At 47.5% G+C, this 20,479-nt stretch overlaps 3 protein-coding genes and 1 pseudogene across 8 annotated transcripts; 2 read left to right on the top strand and 2 right to left on the bottom strand.

The window, feature by feature from the left end:
- Positions 1 to 2,264: 2,264 nt before the first annotated feature.
- Positions 2,265 to 8,389, top strand: LOC125550767 (cytochrome P450 714C3). 6 transcript variants are annotated; one of them, XM_048713853.2, is made up of 6 exons: positions 2,289 to 2,419; positions 3,649 to 4,077; positions 5,303 to 5,529; positions 5,644 to 5,891; positions 7,056 to 7,449; positions 7,523 to 8,280. In XM_048713853.2, exons 2-6 carry the CDS (start codon positions 3,807 to 3,809, stop codon positions 7,949 to 7,951), a joined length of 1,569 nt encoding a protein of 522 aa, XP_048569810.1. In that variant the 5' UTR covers positions 2,289 to 2,419; positions 3,649 to 3,806; the 3' UTR covers positions 7,952 to 8,280. The 6 variants fall into 6 exon arrangements, with proteins under 6 accessions (XP_048569812.1, XP_048569810.1, XP_048569805.1 ...); XM_048713848.2 differs by having other exon boundaries at positions 2,293 to 2,789; positions 2,915 to 4,077; XM_048713850.2 differs by having other exon boundaries at positions 2,293 to 3,114.
- Positions 8,390 to 9,863: 1,474 nt separating this feature from the next.
- Positions 9,864 to 11,947, bottom strand: LOC147974930 (uncharacterized; annotated as a pseudogene).
- Positions 11,948 to 12,720: 773 nt separating this feature from the next.
- On the top strand, positions 12,721 to 15,589 carry LOC125550770 (uncharacterized). The gene is made up of 2 exons (XM_048713857.2): positions 12,721 to 12,903; positions 13,618 to 15,589. Exon 2 carries the CDS (start codon positions 13,636 to 13,638, stop codon positions 14,788 to 14,790), a length of 1,155 nt encoding a protein of 384 aa, XP_048569814.1. The 5' UTR covers positions 12,721 to 12,903; positions 13,618 to 13,635; the 3' UTR covers positions 14,791 to 15,589.
- Positions 15,430 to 19,439, bottom strand: LOC125550769 (lipase-like PAD4). Its single transcript, XM_048713856.2, has 4 exons — positions 19,285 to 19,439; positions 18,712 to 19,090; positions 16,105 to 17,297; positions 15,430 to 15,981 (listed from the first exon to the last, which is right to left on the bottom strand). The coding sequence occupies exons 1-4, from the start codon at positions 19,308 to 19,310 to the stop codon at positions 15,624 to 15,626; spliced, it is 1,956 nt and encodes a 651-aa protein (XP_048569813.2). The 5' UTR covers positions 19,311 to 19,439; the 3' UTR covers positions 15,430 to 15,623.
- Positions 19,440 to 20,479: the final 1,040 nt, after the last annotated feature.

The following is a 20,479-nucleotide window of genomic DNA, read 5'->3' as shown; positions in this document are numbered from 1 at the left end:
TTTGCCTTCCATGCCTTCCCATACTTGACTTCATAACCAAATTGTTTTTTCACCGTCCGCATGAGAAACCTCACTTTCACAGTGGGATCAAAGCCTATGTCTTTCATCCATTTGTATCCGAGATACTCAGATGTGAGTTGACGGTGTGTCGTTCAAAGTCGTTTAGATGGCGGTTTGCACCTATGAGTGGCAACACAACTTCTTAACACCCATTCTTCGGTTTCTTTAAGCTTTCTTGCATGAACCTTCCATGGGCATCCTTCTTGCTCACACTTCACGGTGTAACGCAACTTCATGTCGGAGTGCTCAACATAAATTGGCCTATGGTTCCGAATGGCATAGTCAGCCAACCAAAACTTCAGCATAGGCAAGCTCAGAAACTTCACTCCTTTCTCCAAATAAGCATTCTCGTCCTCATTCTCCATCCTTGGTTCTCCTGGATCCGGGCATGGTGTTGGCTCAATCACCGTCATTCTCATTCCACCGTCAACAACAACTTTATGGGCAAGGCTGAGGTCTTTAAACAAGTGAGTTCTTTTTTCTAAGCCCCTCAGCTCAAAGTGGATTTGGTTTTCCTCCTTTGTGAATCCATCCTCGTCCAACTTTTCAACTGGATCCTCGTCATCTGAGTCATACGCATATTGACGCCTAAAAGGCAAGTCATGATCCATGTCCTTTTGCGCTATGTACGCATCCAAGTCACCAACATTATTATCATGAAACCCTTCCTCTTGCTCTTCATCGTCATCATAAGCATTTTCATCCTCTTGAATTACTTCGTCACTACCAATCACCTCAACGTCATTTGCTTGGCTAGTTGGTGGTTGGCTAGAAGCATTGGTGGCATACAACTCAACCTCATTTGCTTTAATAGATGGTACACGGGGACGTGGTTGGCGATAAGCATTGGGGGCATCAACCACAACCCTATGCTCAACAAGTGGCACCATTGTCCTCTCGCTCATGTCATCCATTGGGGAAGAGACATGCCGGTTCAAATCAAAGGTAAACCGAGGAGATTCAACCTTGGTGACAAACAATTCAAGTGACTTGTCTTCCGATTGGGAAACTTTTTTCTTGTATACATCCCAATGCAAATCCGAGGTGATAGGCATACTTTTCAAGCGAGATTTGGCTCCAACTCCAACATCATACCTTCCTATTAACTTAACATCAATATTGGTGTCCATCCACTTTAAGACTTGTCTCACTTTTGCAACAACATCCTCATAGCTAGGGCTTGTATCAAAAACCAATGGTTCCTCACCCGTGTCGGCATTGTTACTCAAGAATGCCTCCTTGTCCATGTAATGAACATTAACAAGTCTCTCCATCTAAAAATAACATGAATGCATTTAAGACTTCAATGAGAATTGGTGTTTATCCAAATACATCTCATTATATCCAAATCATATCAACACTAAATTATTGGTGATGTCCACAAAAGTATCACTAATTAACACACACTAAGCAAAGTTAACCCTAATCACTAACTAACCCTAACCCCCAATCTTTCTACTCAACAAGCATATATTCCTACTACACACCACGCATATCACTATATTATCAAAGTTAACCAAGCCATTCACACTAACATAAGGGAGAAAACATGAACTAGGGTTCCACCAACATGTATAAAATGCAACCAAAATAACAAGATTTAACCAAAAATAATTGGATGATTTGGGGGAGATTACCAAGAGCAATAAAGTGATGGAAAGATCCACCTAAGGGATGCACCTTGTGAAGAGGATTTGAGGCGGAGCTTGAGGGGTAGGAGAGAGTGTGAGAGCTCCAAGTGTTCTTCAAGCTCGGGTTGTGGATTGGGGAAAGTGTTTGGGGTGGGTCCCACACACTCTCCCGTGAGTTATCCAGTTACCAGGGCCAGACGCCAGGGTTCCTGGCGTCTGGCCCCTTTATCACGTCAGCAGGTCAACGGGCAGGCGGGCAGTGCGGGCCAGGGGTCAGACGCCAGGGTGCCTGGCGTCTGCTTCGCAACCCAGGCGCCAGGGATGTTGGCGTCTCCCAAAGAGGTCAGAATCGATTTTTTTTTTTTTGGAAACGAGGTCAAATCACGATTTTGTTAGCTCTTTAGGTCATAACAGTAATTTTGTCCTGTCTTTGTATTGGTCTACTCGAATGTAATCAGTGATTTTTTTTTAGGGGAGAATGTAATCAGTAATGGTTTGCTTTATTATAAAGCCGACAAACGGTCGTAAAAGGTGGCCGGCCCACCGAGGGGATGTGCTGATTGAGAGTGATATCTCGAGCAGGCCCACTTCCGCTATGCTTTTCTCCAAGCCCCAAACCCAGTCTCACCTCACTCCGTCCGTCCGGCGTCGTCTTCCTCCGCCAGCGCCGCCCCTCCTTCTGCGATTCCTCATCGACGTCGCCGTTCTTAGTTGCTCCCGTCATCTTGGTAAACTTCGTAGCTGATTGATCTCTCACTCTCCACGATTCTCGCAGCTTTATGTGTTTGTAGTATCTGCCGCAAGCTGGATTAATCCCCATTGCTTCTTTCTCGTCGGCGCGGTGCTCGCAATCGACGGAGTCGGCAGTTTAGCAACGACGCGTTCCTGGCCGGCACCGCCAGTCAACGAGATGTTCATTCCCTAGTTTGTACTGGACCTTTTGCTGTGGGTAACTTCGAAGCTTCAGCTATTTGCAGTGAGGGATTATAAGAGGACTGACGCATTCCCACAACAGCTCTGCTCATCAGCCTGATGATGATTTTTTTAGATATCCAGTTTATTGCCCTGGTTTCTTGCTCTTCCATGATTCCATCTTAGGTATCGAGTCAAGTCACATTTGCAGTCTGATTTCATAGACATTCTCCTAGTTGATACACCATCTTCAGATTCCTGCTCAGGCAATACACTTATACACTTTGGCGAATGCGGCGTGATTACTGCAGAGTACAGAGGCTGCATGCTGCGATTGGCGTCAACTGCTTCATAGAAATCAGACTCTTCCCAACTGCACATCATAGGGTGCGTTGACCCAGTCTGGTCTGAAATCTTTGTCGTGCTTCTGAGGTATCTGACATCGGTTGTGATGCGGCCTTGGTGCTTTGTGTCCTGCCTCTTCGCCAGCCTTGGCCTGAGTTTGGACAAGGTGAGCTGTGTGCCGTTGTAGACTTGTAGTATGGTGGGTGTGGTTTCTAACCTCTTGGTTTAGCGTTATATGCTAAAAGGCGTCGTGTCCCCTCTTCTTCTATGCTATTGATATACCTCTCCGTGGTGGATTGTTGAAAAAAAATGTTTATTGACATACAAGCTAAAATGGAATTTGATCGTTTTTTCTAGAAAAAAAAGCTAATTTGATCCGTGGACAGAACGTGATTGGTGCTGGTGTTGTCTCTGTAAAAATGTTGATAAAAGGTTTTCAAACTTTTCTGAGTTCACCCACCTGGTTGTTCTTGTTACTGGGTTTAGTCACCTTTTCTCCCCACCACTTTGCACAGTTCAGCGGAGGATGAGCTGCACCTATTAATGAACTATGCAAGAGTCCATTCTTTTAGGTAATAATGTTTCTTTTAGTACTATTATTTTGTGACCAGGTATAAATTTGCCTCCTTTGTTTAAAAGTATACTTTGGCAGCTAAGCCAAAAGCTTATCAATTAATATATAAAAACCTCAACTTGGCAGAATATTGTCAGTAGATGCCAAGATCAGAAAGCAAGATAATAAAGAATCAGAAACTGTAGAAGACAAAAACAGCATTTATATCCTAGAGTTCTAAACAGATGGGAATCTTGTGGATTACATAGTGTGACAAGAAGTCCTCCCTCTTTCCTCACTCTGCCATGGGGAAACTTCATCTGCTAGCTCTGCTTCTTCCTGTACTTCTTGGGTTACCTCTGTTGTACATCTGTGAGATACTATGGCTGAGGCCAGAGAGGATAAGAAAGAAACTAAGGAAGCAAGGTGTGAGGGGTCCCAGGCCTACTTTGCTCTATGGCAACACCCAGGAGATAAAGAGGATCCGACAAGAGGCATTGCCTGCGCAGAAGCAAGACACCAGTAACTACATGTCCACCCTCTTCCCTCAGTTCATGATCTGGAGGGAAACATATGGTATGTAGTCAAAAGTTCAATTCATGCGCGCATAGTCTCTGGTTTGGTCTATTTTAACAGTAACACTTGTTCTTTGCTTACAAGTCATTTTTAGTATGTTAGTGATTAGATGGCCCATGGATGTTTCTATTCTTGTGACATAAGACTGTGAGATCACAAAATTTACATTTTACAGTTTGTTGGCAGTGCATCTCGTCTCTGTTGCTATTTATGCTTTGTACATTTCATTGATGTAAGGCATCCACCCTAGCAACCCTATCATCCAAAAGATAAAGCCACATTATACTCACTTACATGTTCCGCACTGTCTTCTTGCTCGTAGTTAGTGACAAAGGAACATCCTTACCAACCTTAGCTGGGTATATAAATGGTCTCCCAAAAGTCAAAAGTCAGGAACAACTCGGATAATTGAAAGCTACATAAGCTTTTGTGATGCCCCGAAGGACTGCTGTTGCAATCGGGGACGAATTGTGTGTGGATTTGAGCAAGATTGAAATTGGGACACGATAGGGGAAGAAGGACGAACCCTAAGCTACATAAGATCTAGTTTGTTCTCCTTTCTTACTTTGGTCACTCTTTTGTCCAGTTGCATCTGAGCCGTTAACTGAACCGTCTAGTGTCGACTTCTAGTTGACACCATCTTCAGACTGAAGCTCAGGTTTAGGTTCGAGTCGAACCCTGACAGCTTTCTCTTGATGTCGAAATTTACTCTTGAACATTGGAATACTGACGATATAAAATACTACTCCCTCCTATCCATATTAATTGTAGTACAAAGTTATACTAAAGCAGCAACAATTAATATGGATCGGAGGGAGTAGTATTTTGGTTAATGATATAATAATTCTCTTGGAACCTGGCCTCCTACGAGACCTAAGTGTCTGTCTATAGATCTTTTTGTCTTGTTCTATGAAATATTGTTCAACTATGCCTTAAAACAAAATGCGTGAAGTGATCAGTAGTTGGCTTGTTGACTGAAAATGCTGGAATCTTTTTTGTATGAAGACCGTGCATTTGTAACTAATTTTTATAATAAGGAATTTCGCTCCAGTGGAAAGTAAAGTTGAATTTTTTGCCAGATATAATTAGCGAACATATACAGTATTTGATATAAAATTATTCGGTTTATCTCAATGGTATTTGCAATACTTATTCGTGCTGTATTTCTTATATTAGTCCATTCTTTTTTTGGCGATGATGCTATTGGATTGTGAATTTGGAATAGGGTCGGTATTCCTCTACTCAACAGGAGCTGTGGAGATTCTGTATGTTTCTGACCCTGGCATGGTCAAGGACATGAGCCACTGCACATCATCTGAGCTCGGAAAGCCTATTTTTATACAGAAATCTCGCAAACCACTCTTCGGTGAAGGCATCTTGGTGGCAAATGGCAATATATGGGCCTATCAGAGAAAGATCATTGCACAAGAGTTCTTCATGGAGAAGATTAAGGTGACGTCAGCTTCTTCATGCTTAAATATGAGTTGAAATACTAAGAACATGATCCGGCATTATAGTTGGAATTTCTGTAAAAAGTCATTATAATTGCAAGAATGATGTTTGCAGGTCATGATAGAACTAATAGTGGAGGCTTCTGCCCCACTGCTAGAAGCATGGGATAGTATGCTTGACGGCATGGGAGGGAGTAGAGAGATAGATGTGGATGGTTATTTGCGGAGTTTTTCGGCGGATGTAATCGCCAGGGCATGTTTTGGCAGCAATTTCGCAACAGGGGAAGAAATATTCTACAAGCTCAGGCAGCTTCAGAAGGCGATTTCTCAGCAAGATGCACTTGTTGGATTATCCGCGGTGTGGTAAGTATACATATCTAACATAGTGAAAAGAAAATGAAAAAAGAAGTGAATAAGATAAGTCTTTTCCATAGGGTAAATAAGGTTCATTCTCATTCATCAGACAGGAATCACTGAAATTGTGATGTAAATATCCGAAATGTTTTTCCCCAAAATAGTCTGGTTGCTCAAACTAAGATAACTCTTTTCCATAGGGCAAAGTCTAGTCCAGTCCTGTCATAAAATTAATACTCCCTCCGTCCCAAGAGTGTTCTTATATTATGGGACGGAGGGAGTAGTGATTTCCACTTTTTACCCAGTAGATGCAATCTTGTGACAACGTTACTTTATTTTAAAATACCTGGCCACATTTTACTCAGTTGTGACCTTTGTTATGGCTTTTATCCTATTTATATTTCCCTTGACTGACAATGCAGCTGACTATGTGGACAACTCAGGTTCATAATCGCCGGGGGTGTAGTGGCTGAACCCCACCTTGGTGCACCCACGCAAGAAAACATACCAAAACATCTCGAATTTTTTTGAAACTTTGTGGAAATGATCATCAACAAATGTTAGAGAGGCTTGCCAAGTTTGGTGGTCAAATGACATCCGAGGAAAACTGTACAAAAATAACAAAATTACAAATTTTGGTCAAACAGTGCACTTACATTTTGAGTAAATTTGAGTAATTTTGTCTGTTTTGTATAGAGCTCACTGGATGTCATTTGACCATGAAAATTTGCAAGCCTCTCTAACATTTGTTGATGATCATTCCCACAAAGTTTCAGATTTTTTCAAAATGTTTTCATATGTTTTCTTGCGTGGGTGCACCGTGGGTGCATCAAGGGTGGGTGTAGAAAAACCACTCTCATTCTGATATGGGGCATGAGCAGTGTGGTGCAGCCGTGCAGCTAGCAGTACCTATTCAGCAAAACTTACACAATTTTTCATAGAACTTGACTGAACCAGAGGGATTTTTCATAATTTGGTATATATATATCTTCTACGAGTAGTGAGATACCATGTCTTCCTAACAAGTGGATCTAGCTTTTCAGTTCGGGGACATAATGTCACAAGTTCAGTACTAATGATTAAAATGTGGCAAGATATGTTAAATAGGGGAAAATCTGTCTCAAGGGGTAAAAAGTGAAACTTATAGTCATAATGTTTTGTGCGTGATTACAGGAAGAGTTTGCCGACCAAGGCCAATCGAGAGATACAAAAGCTGGAGCAAGAAGTTCGGTTACTCATCCTGAATGTCGCAAAGGAACACAGCCGTGGCAGCAGCAGCGAAGACGACGATTGCATAAAGACTAAACACAATGGCCTTCTCCGCTCGATTGTCAATAGTGCTCGCCATTGTCCGGCCAGCTTCCGTGGCAGCGCCGAGGACTACATCGTCGACAACTGCAAGAGCATCTACTTTGCTGGGCACGAGACTACAGCCGTCACCGTCACCTGGTGCCTGATGTTGCTGGCCACACACCCGGCGTGGCAGGACCGTGCCCGTGCCGAGGCTCTAGAGGTGTGCCGTGGAGGCACAGAGCTCGACGTCGACGTCCTCCGGCGACTGAAAACGGTGAGAAAGCATCCCGTCATGCATCAATCAGTCTCGAGAAGCTGGCATAACCATTACTACATTCCTTTTCCAGATCACCATGGTGATCCAGGAGACTCTCCGGCTGTACCCTCCGGGGTCATTGATTATGCGCGAAACGCTGAAGGACTTCAAGCTCGGTGGGCTCGACATCCCACGGGGGACGATCATCCAGATAGCCATAGCGATGCTGCACCTCGACAAGGATGTTTGGGGCCAGGACGCCGGTGAGTTCCGGCCTGATCGGTTTGCGAACGGCGCCGCTGCGGCGTGCGAGCCGTCACACATGTACCTGCCGTTTGGGCACGGGCCCAGAATTTGTGCTGGGCAGAACCTGGCGATGATGGAGCTGAAGGTGGTGCTCGTGCGCCTGCTGAGCAAGTTCGCCTTCTCACCGTCGCCCGGGTACCGGCACGCGCCGTTGTTCAGGCTCACCGTCGAGCCTGGGTTCGGCATGCCTCTTGTCGTCACGAAGCTTCCATGATCTCTCTCACTGCCATCTGTGGCAAGAAGGTGCCGCGCCTGATGAAAACAGTGACGCCACCACTCCACTGTGTTTGTAATCGGCAAGGCGGTGCTTTCGTCGGTACTTTCTGCGGCGCAAGATTCAGTAAGTTCAGAAAACACTGGCAAGGCAAGGTATGGTTATTGATGACATGGTACCCGTATCTCCCCCAAATGATATTTCTTGGACCCTGATAAGTGTCACACCTATGGCACGAACACATGACAACTTCGAACGTTTTTTATGGCAAGTTTAGTGACGCGAGGATGGCGACTTTAGTTGTCAAGCATGACAACTTTCTTTTCGAATGGCAAGTTTCTGTTTTTTCTTTGGATTTGTTCTCTTTTCGGATGACAACTTTAGTTGTAAAAACCATCGTCGGGGCCGGAGTGCTTCATGCCACACGTGTGGCACTTATCATTTGGGTATTTCTTTTGCTAGAAAGCAATTCTTTGCTCAAACTGAATTATTATTTTTACTTCTAGTATTTATTTTAAATTTTTTTGGAAAAGAGGGGTTTCCTCCGGTCTCATTTCATCATAAAACGAAGCCAACAACAATTATCAGTACTGATTGTGCCGAATCGCAAGGAGCTTACATTGATGTAAGTGCCCGGCCCTGGATTTCCCTTGGATGCAGTTGACATTTCTCCAGACACTTTCGAATAGCAGCCCTGATCCTTGTCATTTTGAAACCGATCAGGGAGGAACGCCCATCACCCATTTGAAACAATCTCTGTTACGGTCTTACCTCCTCAATCTCAAGCCAATGATTCTCAAACCTGAAGAGTTTGCTCTTGGGTGGAGAAGTCCATCGCTGCACGCAGCGCATCTACGGCTGGCACAACCACCGGGCCCGTGGAGCAGAAAAATAATGTCCCACTGTGCACGCCGTACGTGACACGTCCCTCTCCCATGTCAGAAGGTACAACGGCCCGAGCCCACTGCACGGACGAGAGGCAGTGTATTTATCTGTATCAGCGATGTATCTCCGGTTTACCCGTTTTGCAAATCAACCTGCATGCATCACCACGCGAACGCGCAGCCGTGGATGCGCTGCGTGCAGCTGCCGCTGCGTGCAGGACATCCACTCTCCTCTTGGGTGTTTCCTTGTTGAAATCTACTGCGACGTACGGGAGTGTGGTCAGAAGTTGTTGCTGCAATTGCTGTGGCTGTAGTCTGAAGAAAGCTCAGCTTTCGGTTAGCGTTAACTAAAACCCTGTCCAGTGTGCAACTTTACTAGTGTTGGCTCACGTCTCTCATTCGACCATGTGAAGCTGCGGTTAGCAATATCAAATATCATCCATCACATGGTCTCTGATCCAGCTGTTGAAGCTTTCCATCCATCATAGCCCCAATTAATACGACGACGCCTGGACTTTTCATGTCAAAATTTGCATGTTGATCCGAAACTGAACTTGGCAGAGCGTGCATGGATGCAGATTCAAGCGATTGAAGCGCGGATGAATAACACTTGGATACGATGCAAAGGATGCAGATACAAGCGCGTGAAGTGCGGCTGGCCAGCACATGCAGAGGGTTTCTCTAAGAGAAAGCTTAACTGAAACCTGACACTACTTAAACATGAAACCTGACACTGATTAAACATGACCTGACGGAAGAGACTGAAGCCAAAAGACTTGATTCTCCTGAAATGCATGCATAATGCAACAACCTCAAATGAGTGATCGCAGTGGTGACGGCTAGCCATGGGGTTGACCTGGAGGATGCAGAAGAGTCCGAGCAGTCGCGGATGCCCGCCGAAGAGCTCTGAGACGCACCAGTGAGGATGGCGTCGATGTTCAGGTCGCAGCATTGGAAGCCGCGTGCTGAACCTTGGTCTTCTTCCGCCTGGAGGAGGAGGAGAATGAGCGGTTCACCATCCCGCTGTCAGAGGAGCTAACAGCGGCTTTGCGCTTGGAGAAGCGCCCAATGGAGCCAACACATGCCCCGTTGTATAACTTCTGGATGCGCGAGCTGCGGCAAGGAGAGGGCGCGGCGGCTCTGGGAGCAGCGGAGGCCGCCACGGTGCTAGCGTCGTCGGAGATGGTGATGATGGGCGGCTGAAGGAGCTCAAGGGTGGGCGGGAGGGCGTTCCAACGTTTCCTGGAAGAAGACGGTTCTTGTTGCGTCTCATTATCTGCAAATGTTAATGAAGCACATGCAGTAAACATGTTAGTTTTCTGCTCAAAATTCGATCCACTCCAAAAATATTCAAAGAATATTCATTATATATATTGTCATTGCAGCTGGTGCTCCCTTGTAAACTAATACTAAGATCTTATATTAGTTTACATAGGGAGTACTATATATTGTCAATTCAGTTTAGGAATTACCAGCCCAACCATTTTTAGATGATGAAGAATTTTATTCTCAGAATTCTGCATACATGCATGCATGATGCACGATGTCCATCTAACAGAACTAATCGTAATCCAGTTTGATTGAAAATATTATGGCAAGCACCGATTTGATTAATTTTTGCAACTACTGATCACACACATATATATTTCCTAGCAAGCTGATCTAGACAGTAAGTAGACACCAGAAAAATGAGATTCACACACATATATACATACCTTTGCAAATATCCATCTGAGGCGTGTGTGGCGTGGCAGGCGTCAAGAACCCAGCAGGCGGATATGGTAGTATGAAAGGATGAACCACCGTTCCACCTCCAACAACGGAAAGCTTGGCCTTGAGGCTGAGGCTCTTTATGTCAATGGCATAATGATGATTGATGAAACGACTCCCCGCCGCCATCAGAGGGATTGCCTGCCCAAACGATGACCAGTCCGGCGACCACCTTCCCGACGTGCTGCACCTGGCAAAATCCGCCAAGCAGCTTGATCCATGGCTTTTCCTTCTCGAACACCCAAATATTGCGGTTGCGACCACCACGGTTCTCCTTGAGCAGCCACAGTTGCAGCCGGCGGTCCTTGACGCACACAAGGCAGCACTTGCCGTCGTCGGTCTCTCCGATGGAGTACCTTGTGGTATTCGAGCCCGCCTCCGAAATGGTTGCCGGGAGAGGGAGCATGGAGAAGTCCCTCGTGCGGGTGTCGAGCAAGAGCGACGAGGCCCCGGCGGTGTCCCCGTCGTGGTTCCAGAACATGAGCCCGGCCGCGTACATCGTCTGGTACGCCGGGGGCGGCGTGACGGTGTCCGCCGCCCAAGGGTGGAAGCGCCACCCGTGTGCTTTGTAGTCGTACTCGACGGCCCGCAGCCTGCGGCGATCGTCTACCTGCAGGGAGACCACGCGGAAGGAAGCGTCGCCGTCGTCGTCGACCAGGCAGTTGGCGTCGGCGATGTAGCCGTCCGGAAAGGGGTCGTGGTGCGGGCGGTCTATGTCGACGCGGCAGAGAGAGACGGGGTCGTAGACGGAGAGGGATCTGCCTCTGCCTCTGGAGAGGAGGAGGCGGCCACCCCGGGTCGTCCTCGAGGCGGGCGAGCAGGAAGTCGCCGGCGTGCGCGATGGCGACGAGGCCGGGGTCGGACCGGGCTGGGCCGGCGAGGTGGAAGAGGGGGAGGCCGGAGGGTTGCCAGCGGGAGAAGACGCCGAGGAAGCTGTGGGGCGACGACGAGGCGTGGCGTGCGCGGAAGCAGCGGAGGAAGCCGGGGCTGGAGGCGACGCGGCGGAGGCGCGCACGGCGTGTCCGAGGGAGGCCCACGATGGGAGGCGGAGCAGGATCTCCTCCACGTTGTCGTCCTTGAGGGAGTCCATGGTGGTCATCGCCAATTCGATCGGCACCGGCCGGCCGGCCTTGGCGGCGTCGTACTCGTCGTCGTAGGGCAGCCACGATCGCATGCAAGCGAACCGAGATACAAGCCCTCGCGGGATTGCCGCAATTTCGTGATCGATCGATGACGGCAACCTCTCTTTCCTTCTTAATTATTTTCGACGCTAGTTTTTGTTTTTTGATGAGGATTACACGCTAGCTTTTTCGATGGACGTGAATAATTAACTCGGGAATGTTCCCGCGGGAAGCCCCTCGCGCGAACAAATCGTTTCCTCAGAAGGAGGGAACCATCGAACGTTTTACGTTCGCTGGAAAGAATCCCCACAGCGAACCACACATCACGTGCCAAAAACTGAGGAAAAAAAGGCATAGCTTTATAGCAACAATAAAAAGTTTTTTTAAAGCAACAAAAAAGGCCTGAAACTGAAAACAAAATCAAGAAAAGTGGGCCAAACTGTGTTGTTTTTTTAAAGTTTGCCATGAATTAGAAAAAAAATTGACACCACTTTTCAGGGTCCAAAATGAATTTGGTATGTGAACATAAATATCTTTTATAAAATGCCATGAGTTAGGACACAAAAAATGGTCATGCTCTAAAGAATAAGAAATGTCATTGCTATCTAAATTAAAATTGTCATGGTCTAACTGTTAAAATTGTAATGCTCTGAAAGAATAAAAATACCATGCTACCTAAATTGAATATGTCATTGTCTACTTAATAAAAATGGCATGGACTAAACACTAAAATTGCCATGGTAGCTAACAGAAATTACCCATCTTTTACCGAAGTGTCAATTTAGTATAGTTCTTTCAAAATGCATGTTTATATTAGGTCCCAGTTTTGTAGGAAGTGGTTCACCCATACATTTTCTCGGCCTTCCAGAGGGCGCGTCGAGCGTTTTCTCGGCCTTCCCAGATGCAGACTCTTTTCTCAAAGGTCCAGTCCAAACCTGACGGCGAGTAGGCCCAAAGATGCCTCAAGCCCAGCAGACACCGCACCCAGCCTAATTCCAGTTTTACAGCCCATTTTCTGAAGCCTTTGTACCTGTACACCGGATTGTCTCAGAAGAAAAAACTGTACACCGGCACAGTCGTACAGAGCACACGGCCTCACGCGCGCACCGGCGGCGGCTAGATCAGCGGTGGGCCGGTGGCGGATGCATGTCGCCGTCGAGGAACGTAAGTCGTAGAGGTAACGCCAAATCAGCATATTTTCATCCGGCAGATTCCAGATAGCTTGCCCTCGCTGGTTGGTTTAGCGTCGTCGTCTCCCGTAAATGTTGCAGCTCGTTTTGCTGCTACCTAGGGTTTGATTTGGTCCCAGATTAACGGGTGGAACTGATGGATTGTGACTGCTCGTATTAGCCAGAAAAAGAGAATCATATTGATCAATGATCATTATCTCTTAGACAGCCAACCGTGTTTGTATGTGTGCACTTTCTTGGTGTGGAAAGGAGGTGAAGGAGAAAAATAAATTGAATCTCATTCAGTTATTAGCAGAGAAGAGCGATTATAAGAACTGCACAAAATGGACATAAAGCCTGCTCGATGTAGAAATAATATTCCCTCTGATTTAGAAATGGAGTATGATAGTATGTGAGTTGTATTACAGGAAATTGGCACCATTGGATTGAACACTTTCTTTTGGTTGTGATTATATAACCACTTGAATAACAATAAATGGAAATTTTAGCTTGAAGATGAAAGTTGGACAGTGAAAATGGACTTCACACTTCGAAACAGAGGCACTAAATTAGTCATTCAATTTCACCCACATAGCACTGGAGCACATCTAATCGCCTATTCCTGATGTTTCATACTGCCTAATCCAGATTACTGTGATTCATTTTGCAATGATACAATATGACTCCCTGTTAAGAGTCCCCCATTTTTTGTTCTGAAGCAGATTCCTGGAAGCAGCAGCATGGCAAGGTACCAGCGATCATGGTCGGACATACCACCAGAGCTTGCTGGCCTGGTCCTCCTCCGCCTCCCTGCCCACTCTGACCGCATCCGTTTCGCAGCTGTATGCCGCCATTGGTGCGCCTCCGCAAGGCAGCATCAGCTGCCTCCGCCATTGCCGTGGTTCATACTCCCCGGTGGAACCTTCTTCACCTTACCCCACAGTGAATCCTTCCAGATCCCCAACGGTGCCGAATTCCACAGTTCCTGCGGTGAGTGGCTTGTCTTTGCATGTGACGACATCTGCTACCTCGTAGACACCTTCTCTGAGGCCACCTTGAAGCTCCCTGACCTAGACATGTACGACCCCATCGAGGAGCCTGACGAAGTTATCAACGGTCACAGCATACGCTACATTTGTCTGGACCTGAATGCAACCATGTCAATATACAAGGTAATCATGTGCTCAGAGCTCCTTGTTGCCGCCATCGTTGACGTTGGGGACCTCCGCACCCTTGCGGTGTGCCGACCGGGAGGTGACCTATGGTTTGTAAGTGCGCTTGGCTACGACAGGTCCCTTGACATAATTCTCCACGGAGGCAAGTTGCTCATTGTTGATGGATGGAGGAACCTTTACGTTATCGATGTCGAGGAGGACAGTGACAATGGCAGCCTACTCATTTCCCGGATCGAGCGCATCATCGAGGGTCCTCCCTGGCCCTTCAGGCGGTTCCCGGGTTTCCTCCTCGTATTTGACACATACCTGGCTGAATCCCGCGGCGCTCTGCTGCTGGTCCGCGGGACCATCTATGGCAACACACCTGCCGGCAGCCACACCAGGTTCGAGATCAGAGCAGTACGGTTTGAATTCGAGGTGTGTGAGGCAGACTTTCAGTCGTCTCAGTGGGTTGAGAAGAGGAGCGTGGGGGACGACCAGGTGCTGTTTCTTGGGCCAAGATGCTCCAAGTCTGTCTGTGCGTCCCAGTACAATCTGAAGGGGAACTGCATCTTCTTCCTGGATGACGACCGTTGCCAGTGGTACTGGAAGCATGCGCCGAGCGCGCCGAGCTCGTACGCGATATTCGACATGAGTGATGAGTCGGTCCGCTCGCCGCTTCCTAGAGGATCGTGCAAGGGCGAGGAGGCGCCGGCGACATGGCATTTTCCTAGGTGCTGATATTAGTCTGTTCCTGACATATGCACATCAGCGCTGAATACAAGCAACACTGTGGCTGATGATCACTGAATCGCTTCGTTGTCAATCAGATATGTTCTGTGTTCCAAAATGTCATTTTGATTCAGAATGCTGTAGTCTGTAAGTTTGTGACAGCGTTTTCCAAAAATTCTTCGTTCTTCCTGAGTAAAAACCCTGTAATTTCTCTTAAGCTGTTCAGCTGCGACAGAGAGATTCCATCAGTGCAGTGAGTGGCGTTGAAGATTTCGATGATCTAGAATACTGTAAGCATCATGGCAAAAATGTCGCCTTTCGATTCGAAAGACTCATCTCACACAGTTTGCTTCATTTAGAATACATGTCTCCAAATATTAATTTAGAAGTTCTCAAAAAAATCTGAAAATTTGAATATTCACAAGATACATGTGTTACAATCCCTTTGCTTTTTTTGTTTCACCATGTGTAGTTTTAATTTAGATTTGAAATTTAGGGATTGTAGACACATGTTGGAATTTTTTTAAAACTTGCAGATTTGAATTTGCGATGCGGTATCACGGTGTCATGCAAAGTTTGATATCAGACGCTGATCATACAGGGACACTATACCACCCAGATGCTCAATAATGCAGATCAACGATGGCCTTGAAGAAGAAACAACTGAATAAATCAGCATCAAGATGCAAGAACTGATACAACAACATAATGCAGTGCCACTGCGGTCTGCAAGCCTACGCGTATTTACAACCGCCTATACGAGGGCTATACTAAGTTACCTAAAACTAGTGGCAAAAAAAAAATAGAATTCTTGAGCTGCTCCAGCTAATTCATCATCAGAACTAAAACAAGGACGCTGTTCTGGCTTCGTCTCTGAGCAAGAGCTTCTTCCACTCCTCCACCCAGCGGGTGTAGCTGGACTGCGGCGCAAGGACGTCGATCGACACCTCCTTGCTCTCCACCAGCTCCCTGGCATACTGCTCGAACTCCCGCAGCCTCCCAAGCTTCATCGCCAACATCGCCACGTCTTGCTCAGCCTGGGCGCTTTCAGTCTGATCCCATGCCTCTTCCACCCTCGCCCAGAAGCATGGATCCTGAGTCAGCCCGGCGTACTTGCTCCTCGCTGTGGCAGCCGTGTCACCGGTGCTCGTACCAGTGAAGGCTCCCTTCTCCTTCCACCACTTGTCGAACAGCTCATACCTGTGAAGTGTAGATCTCTGTGAGCTCACTGACCAAGCATGAACAAATGGTGTATGCAGATCCAACATACTCCCTCAATCTTAGTTCAAAACTGCGACACTTATTATAGATCGGAGGGAGTACCTGCTGTCCCGGCCATGGGTGATGTAGCCGCCTCTGGTCTTGTGGAAGTTCTTGCGGTGATAGTCTGCGATGTCCAGTGGCTCGACGAGGAGCTGGTAGAACCGGGCGGCATTCACCCACTTGGCCCGGCAATGGAAGTCGTGCGGCAGCTGGCTGTTGTCGAGCATTGCGAGCACACCATCCCAAAACTGGCCCAGCTTGATGCGACACATGTCGGCCATGTTGAACTTCTTAGGTGACCTCCGTTGCTTGAATGCGTCATAGTACCCCATGTCGCCGTCGAATGATGCCTTGTACCACTCGACCTGTGCCCGGCATGGAGTGATCCGCCCCAGCCGTGTTGAGAGTCCCGCGCAGTTCAAGCTTGGGCTGCGACCCGCTCGCTTAGACGCCTTCAGCCAGTATCGCGTCGTCGTGGCCTCCATTGCCTCGCTGCCAATGCCGGAGGCCTCCATAGCCAGGGAGATGCCAGCGTCGTAGTTGGAGTTGGACATGGACGCCAACACGTCCATGGCATGCGGGCGCCGCTTGAGGAGCAAGTTCTGTGGCATTTTCAGCACAAGATCGCCGTAGCAAGAGTGTGCGGCCTCCAGGGATGTCGTGTCGCCCCGCGCGTAGCAAGCGGCAAATGTGGCATAGAGCATCTGGACTGCCGCTGTTGAGTTGTCAACGCACACTGCACCTTCCGGCGAGCACAGCACGTAGGCCCCGAACGGACGATAAGGGCTCCCGCCTCGCGACTCTGGGTCCACGAGCTTCTGCTCCATGGCAACCGTGCGGACATGCACCTGTATCAGTTGACGCAGCCCATCCCGCTCGGCGTCCACAACACGAGTGGTCATTACACCCGTGTTGTGAGTGTGTCCTGGCCATTGCTGCAGCTGCATACCGATGATGACGCGCACAGGGATAGCGTCTAGGGGGCAGAAGAGGAGCCTCGGGACGACGTCGTGCTGTGAGACGACATTACAGAAGTTGCCGCCCCACCGCTCGCGCAGGATGGCCCTGGACAGGGCCCCGTTGCCGATCAGTGGGCTCCCGAATGTGACACACAGCACAGGAGGAGATGGACTGCATGGCGAGCTTAACGATGAGATGCAGAGGTAGTGCAGCGCCGCAAGAGCGGCGATGGCTCCACCAAGTGAGTGGCCGGTGAACACCACTGCCTTGCCCTGGATCTGATTTAGCAGCATCTGTATTGTCATTAACCGAATGCAATGAGTAAGAAACAATTTTCAGCAATGAAAAAGCATCAAACCACTACAATACTGAGCTAGAAAAGAAAAAAAAAATCTTCTGATGCATAACTGCAAATAGCAAATACTATTTTCAGGAGAAAGATCAAGGAGAATACAAACATCCAGATTGATTCATAAATAAGGAACAGGCCACAAATTTTATTTAGAATAGCAAGAAAGATACGAGAATTATAGCACCAGATGAAGACAGGTGAAGATCTTTGAAGCATTACTGAACTTGTCAAGAAACAATTAAGGTCGTATGCCTGCTGACCGAGTAAAATGATACTACGTAATTATAACCAAATTCAAAAAAAGTTGTTCACATCTGGACAGCCCATGAAGAGTATATCTCATCAAAATCAGCATGTACTCTGGATGACAGTAAACTACGCACTATTATTCTTCATGGACCACTGAATTTCATAAATGCTCTAGATGCAGCCCTCATCCAGAACACGGAAATTTCCCCCGACTCTAATGGGAATGCAGTTGTTGCATCCACTTCATGTGAAATTACTGCATAAAATTCCCAGCAAATTCATGCGTTCCAAATAAAGCCGTATGGTATATATACTTCCATGCTGCTCTCAATCATCCTCATCTGTTGCCCGTGGGTCACACCAAAATTCCTTGCATGCAAGTGACAACAAAATAGCAATAGCATACAGTCTTGGTTGGGTGATGCGTAATGCGCCATCTGTGCCGTACTTTTTGTTTGCAGTGACATAAAGTGGACAGGCGCACAGCACCTCAAGCTGGCCGCCAAGTTTGATAGAGATTGGATCTTTTCGATGAACTTACAAACTCTATGCCAAAGGCACCAAACTGATCGTAAAAAAATCACACAGAAAGGAGAAGATATGCACTGAACTAGCCTACCGCAACACAAAATCAATTTCAGACGGCACTACAATAAACAAAGAAGGTTAAGTCAACGGCAATCTCACATGCAACCTTTAGATTTGGTTTTCTTTCTAACAAATGATTTAGTTTTTGTTTCATTACTCCACAAGCCACAATGTTATTAAATTTATTGTCCCAGTTAAGCTGTTAAGTTATTATCGAGTGAAATCTCAAATAATTGACACTGTCATAATATAATCAAGTAGTAGTACATTATCTCATCTACTGATGTCTGCAGTCTGAAGTCTTTTAAGTGTGAACACAGGGACATACCAACCAACTAAAGACAGGCGCATCAACATCACCATAACTTGGCCCAAAGGACCAGAACCAAAAAAATATCAGATCATCACGCTAACAATCATCACAAGAAAAAATGATTAATCTGGGAAATTCAGGAGATAAACACTCGATTAAATGCTGATTGATGAGAAATTCTCGGCTAATTGATTGACTAATTTACCTGGAACTCAGGGGAGCCGCACAATTTCAAGAAGCACCGCAGAGCCAGCGCCTGCACGGCGACACGCTCCCCGGCGGCGGCCGCGTCCGGCTCGGCGGCCGCCAGCTGCGGGAAGGCCCGCGCGCCGGCAGCGTCGCCGGCGAGGCCGACCGGCGCGAAGACGTCGGCGCCGCTCGCCACCGCCGGGCGCGCAACCGACAGCGCGGCCTGCAGGCCGGAGAAGGCCACGTACACCGTCCCCCCGTCCCCGCCGCCGTCGCCGTGCGCGAACCCGGAGGAGGCGGCGCCCATCGCGGCGGCGGCCGCGCACCGGTCCCAGGCGCGCGCCAGCAGCGGCGACGAGGCCAGCAGCGCGCCGAGGACATGGCTGGTCTCGAACCTTCAAAGCGCACACGCATTTTCAGCTCCTCTATACATCTCTCTCCCAAATTCCTCTCCTTTTCTACCACCAAATCAGGGCGGGATCGGGAGAAGCGAAAGCGGCCAAGCCTTTGTGCGTCGAGTGCGCCGGGAAGTAGTTATATATGTGCTGAGAAGAGAGAAAAGTTATGGAAGAAAATCGGAGGAACTTACATGGAATTTTCTTCGGCGTCTTCCATGGCAGGCGGGCGAGCTTCCCGGAAATGGGGCGGCGCTGGGGAGAGCGAGAGAAGGGTTAGGAGAGGAAGTGGTCAAGTTTACTTTGCGTGGCCTCCGCGCTCTGGTGTGGTGGGGGCAGCCGGGCAAGGGAGCTGCAATTTCTATCACCGCTCTGGTCAAATATTTCGTCGACTTTGCATTTAAAGGCCCAGATTTTTTTCCCTAGTCCTCTCGTAGGGAAAATGCAATTTTTTTAAAGAAATGGTGGATAACTTGCATCTGAATAGATAACTTGCTTCCAATAATTTATTACTAGAAAAGTAAGAGCATTTCCGATAGCATGTGTATATTTGGATGTCTATATATTCATATAGACAATGGTCTAAAAGGATTCCCTCGTATACATGTTCAGTTTTGCATCAAAACGTCTATATACAGGGACCGTGACAGGTGGGCCATCGTTGGGGAGAGCAAAACATCGTGGCCGCAGCTGAGTTTAGACGGCGCCTTCATATTGTCCAGGCGTGAACATTGTCGAGGTCGATTTAGAGGATGTATATATTTGAACGACCATATAGACAAGTTGTTGGACGCTTGTTTTGGGCTCACGTCGTGAAAAACGAGTATAGACATCCATATAGACAAGCTATTGGAGATGCTCTAATATGGTAGCAGTAATGATACAGTGGCAGTGGCAGTAAGGGGTTGTTTGGATAGATAGAATATAGAGAATCGGTTCTATATAAAAAAAAAACTGTTTAACCGACTAAAACCACGTTTGGGTCTTCTAACTAATCCACGGATATGCAAAACTGGATTCCTATAAACCTGGAATTTCAGGTTTGTACAAAAACGACTATTAGTCATTTTTCTATAAACGTGATTCCTATATCTCTCTCGCTGATCCTCGTGGGCACGTTCGTCAGCCAGAGAATTAGAATCTGCAGATGTGCCCGTGACCGGCGACAGCTTCGATGGGCTCTCACTAGTGTGCCACACCTCGACGCCGTCATCCTCTAGCCACCGGCCGCCTGCCGCCTGCCGCCGCTTCTTCTGCGCCGTCCGTCTTGTCGTTGTCGCTGCCAAGGTCAGCTCCTTGAGCGTGTACATGCGTCGGAACTCGGAAGCCAGCAGATCAAATCGATCCAGCTTGTTCCCGTCGGTAGCTAGCTTCTAGATACACATGTGG

The sequence above is a fragment of the Triticum urartu genome, chromosome 4A (assembly GCF_056163025.1).
Source record: "Triticum urartu cultivar PI428250 chromosome 4A, HENAU_Tu73, whole genome shotgun sequence".
In the NCBI taxonomy this organism is placed as follows: domain Eukaryota; kingdom Viridiplantae; phylum Streptophyta; class Magnoliopsida; order Poales; family Poaceae; genus Triticum; species Triticum urartu.
Note: the sequence above shows the minus strand (reverse complement) of the source record. Positions and strands in the feature narration are given on the sequence as shown.

What these genes read in the sequence shown, in the direction of transcription:
- LOC125550767 (XM_048713853.2), top strand. Translation starts at nt 3,807, where the DNA reads ATGGGGAAACTTCATCTGCTAGCTCTGCTTCTTCCTGTACTTCTTGGG. An exon ending in TCTTCATGGAGAAGATTAAG is followed by an intron (nt 5,530 to 5,643) that starts GTGACGTCAGCT and finishes TGATGTTTGCAG; the next exon opens with GTCATGATAGAACTAATAGT. An exon ending in GTTGGATTATCCGCGGTGTG is followed by an intron (nt 5,892 to 7,055) that starts GTAAGTATACAT and finishes GCGTGATTACAG; the next exon opens with GAAGAGTTTGCCGACCAAGG.
- LOC125550770 (XM_048713857.2), top strand. Translation starts at nt 13,636, where the DNA reads ATGGCAAGGTACCAGCGATCATGGTCGGACATACCACCAGAGCTTGCT.
- LOC125550769 (XM_048713856.2), bottom strand. Translation starts at nt 19,310, where the DNA reads ATGGAAGACGCCGAAGAAAATTCCAT. An exon ending in GACGCCGAAGAAAATTCCAT is followed by an intron (nt 19,091 to 19,284) that starts GTAAGTTCCTCC and finishes TGCGCTTTGAAG; the next exon opens with GTTCGAGACCAGCCATGTCC. An exon ending in ACCCATGGCCGGGACAGCAG is followed by an intron (nt 15,982 to 16,104) that starts GTACTCCCTCCG and finishes TACACTTCACAG; the next exon opens with GTATGAGCTGTTCGACAAGT.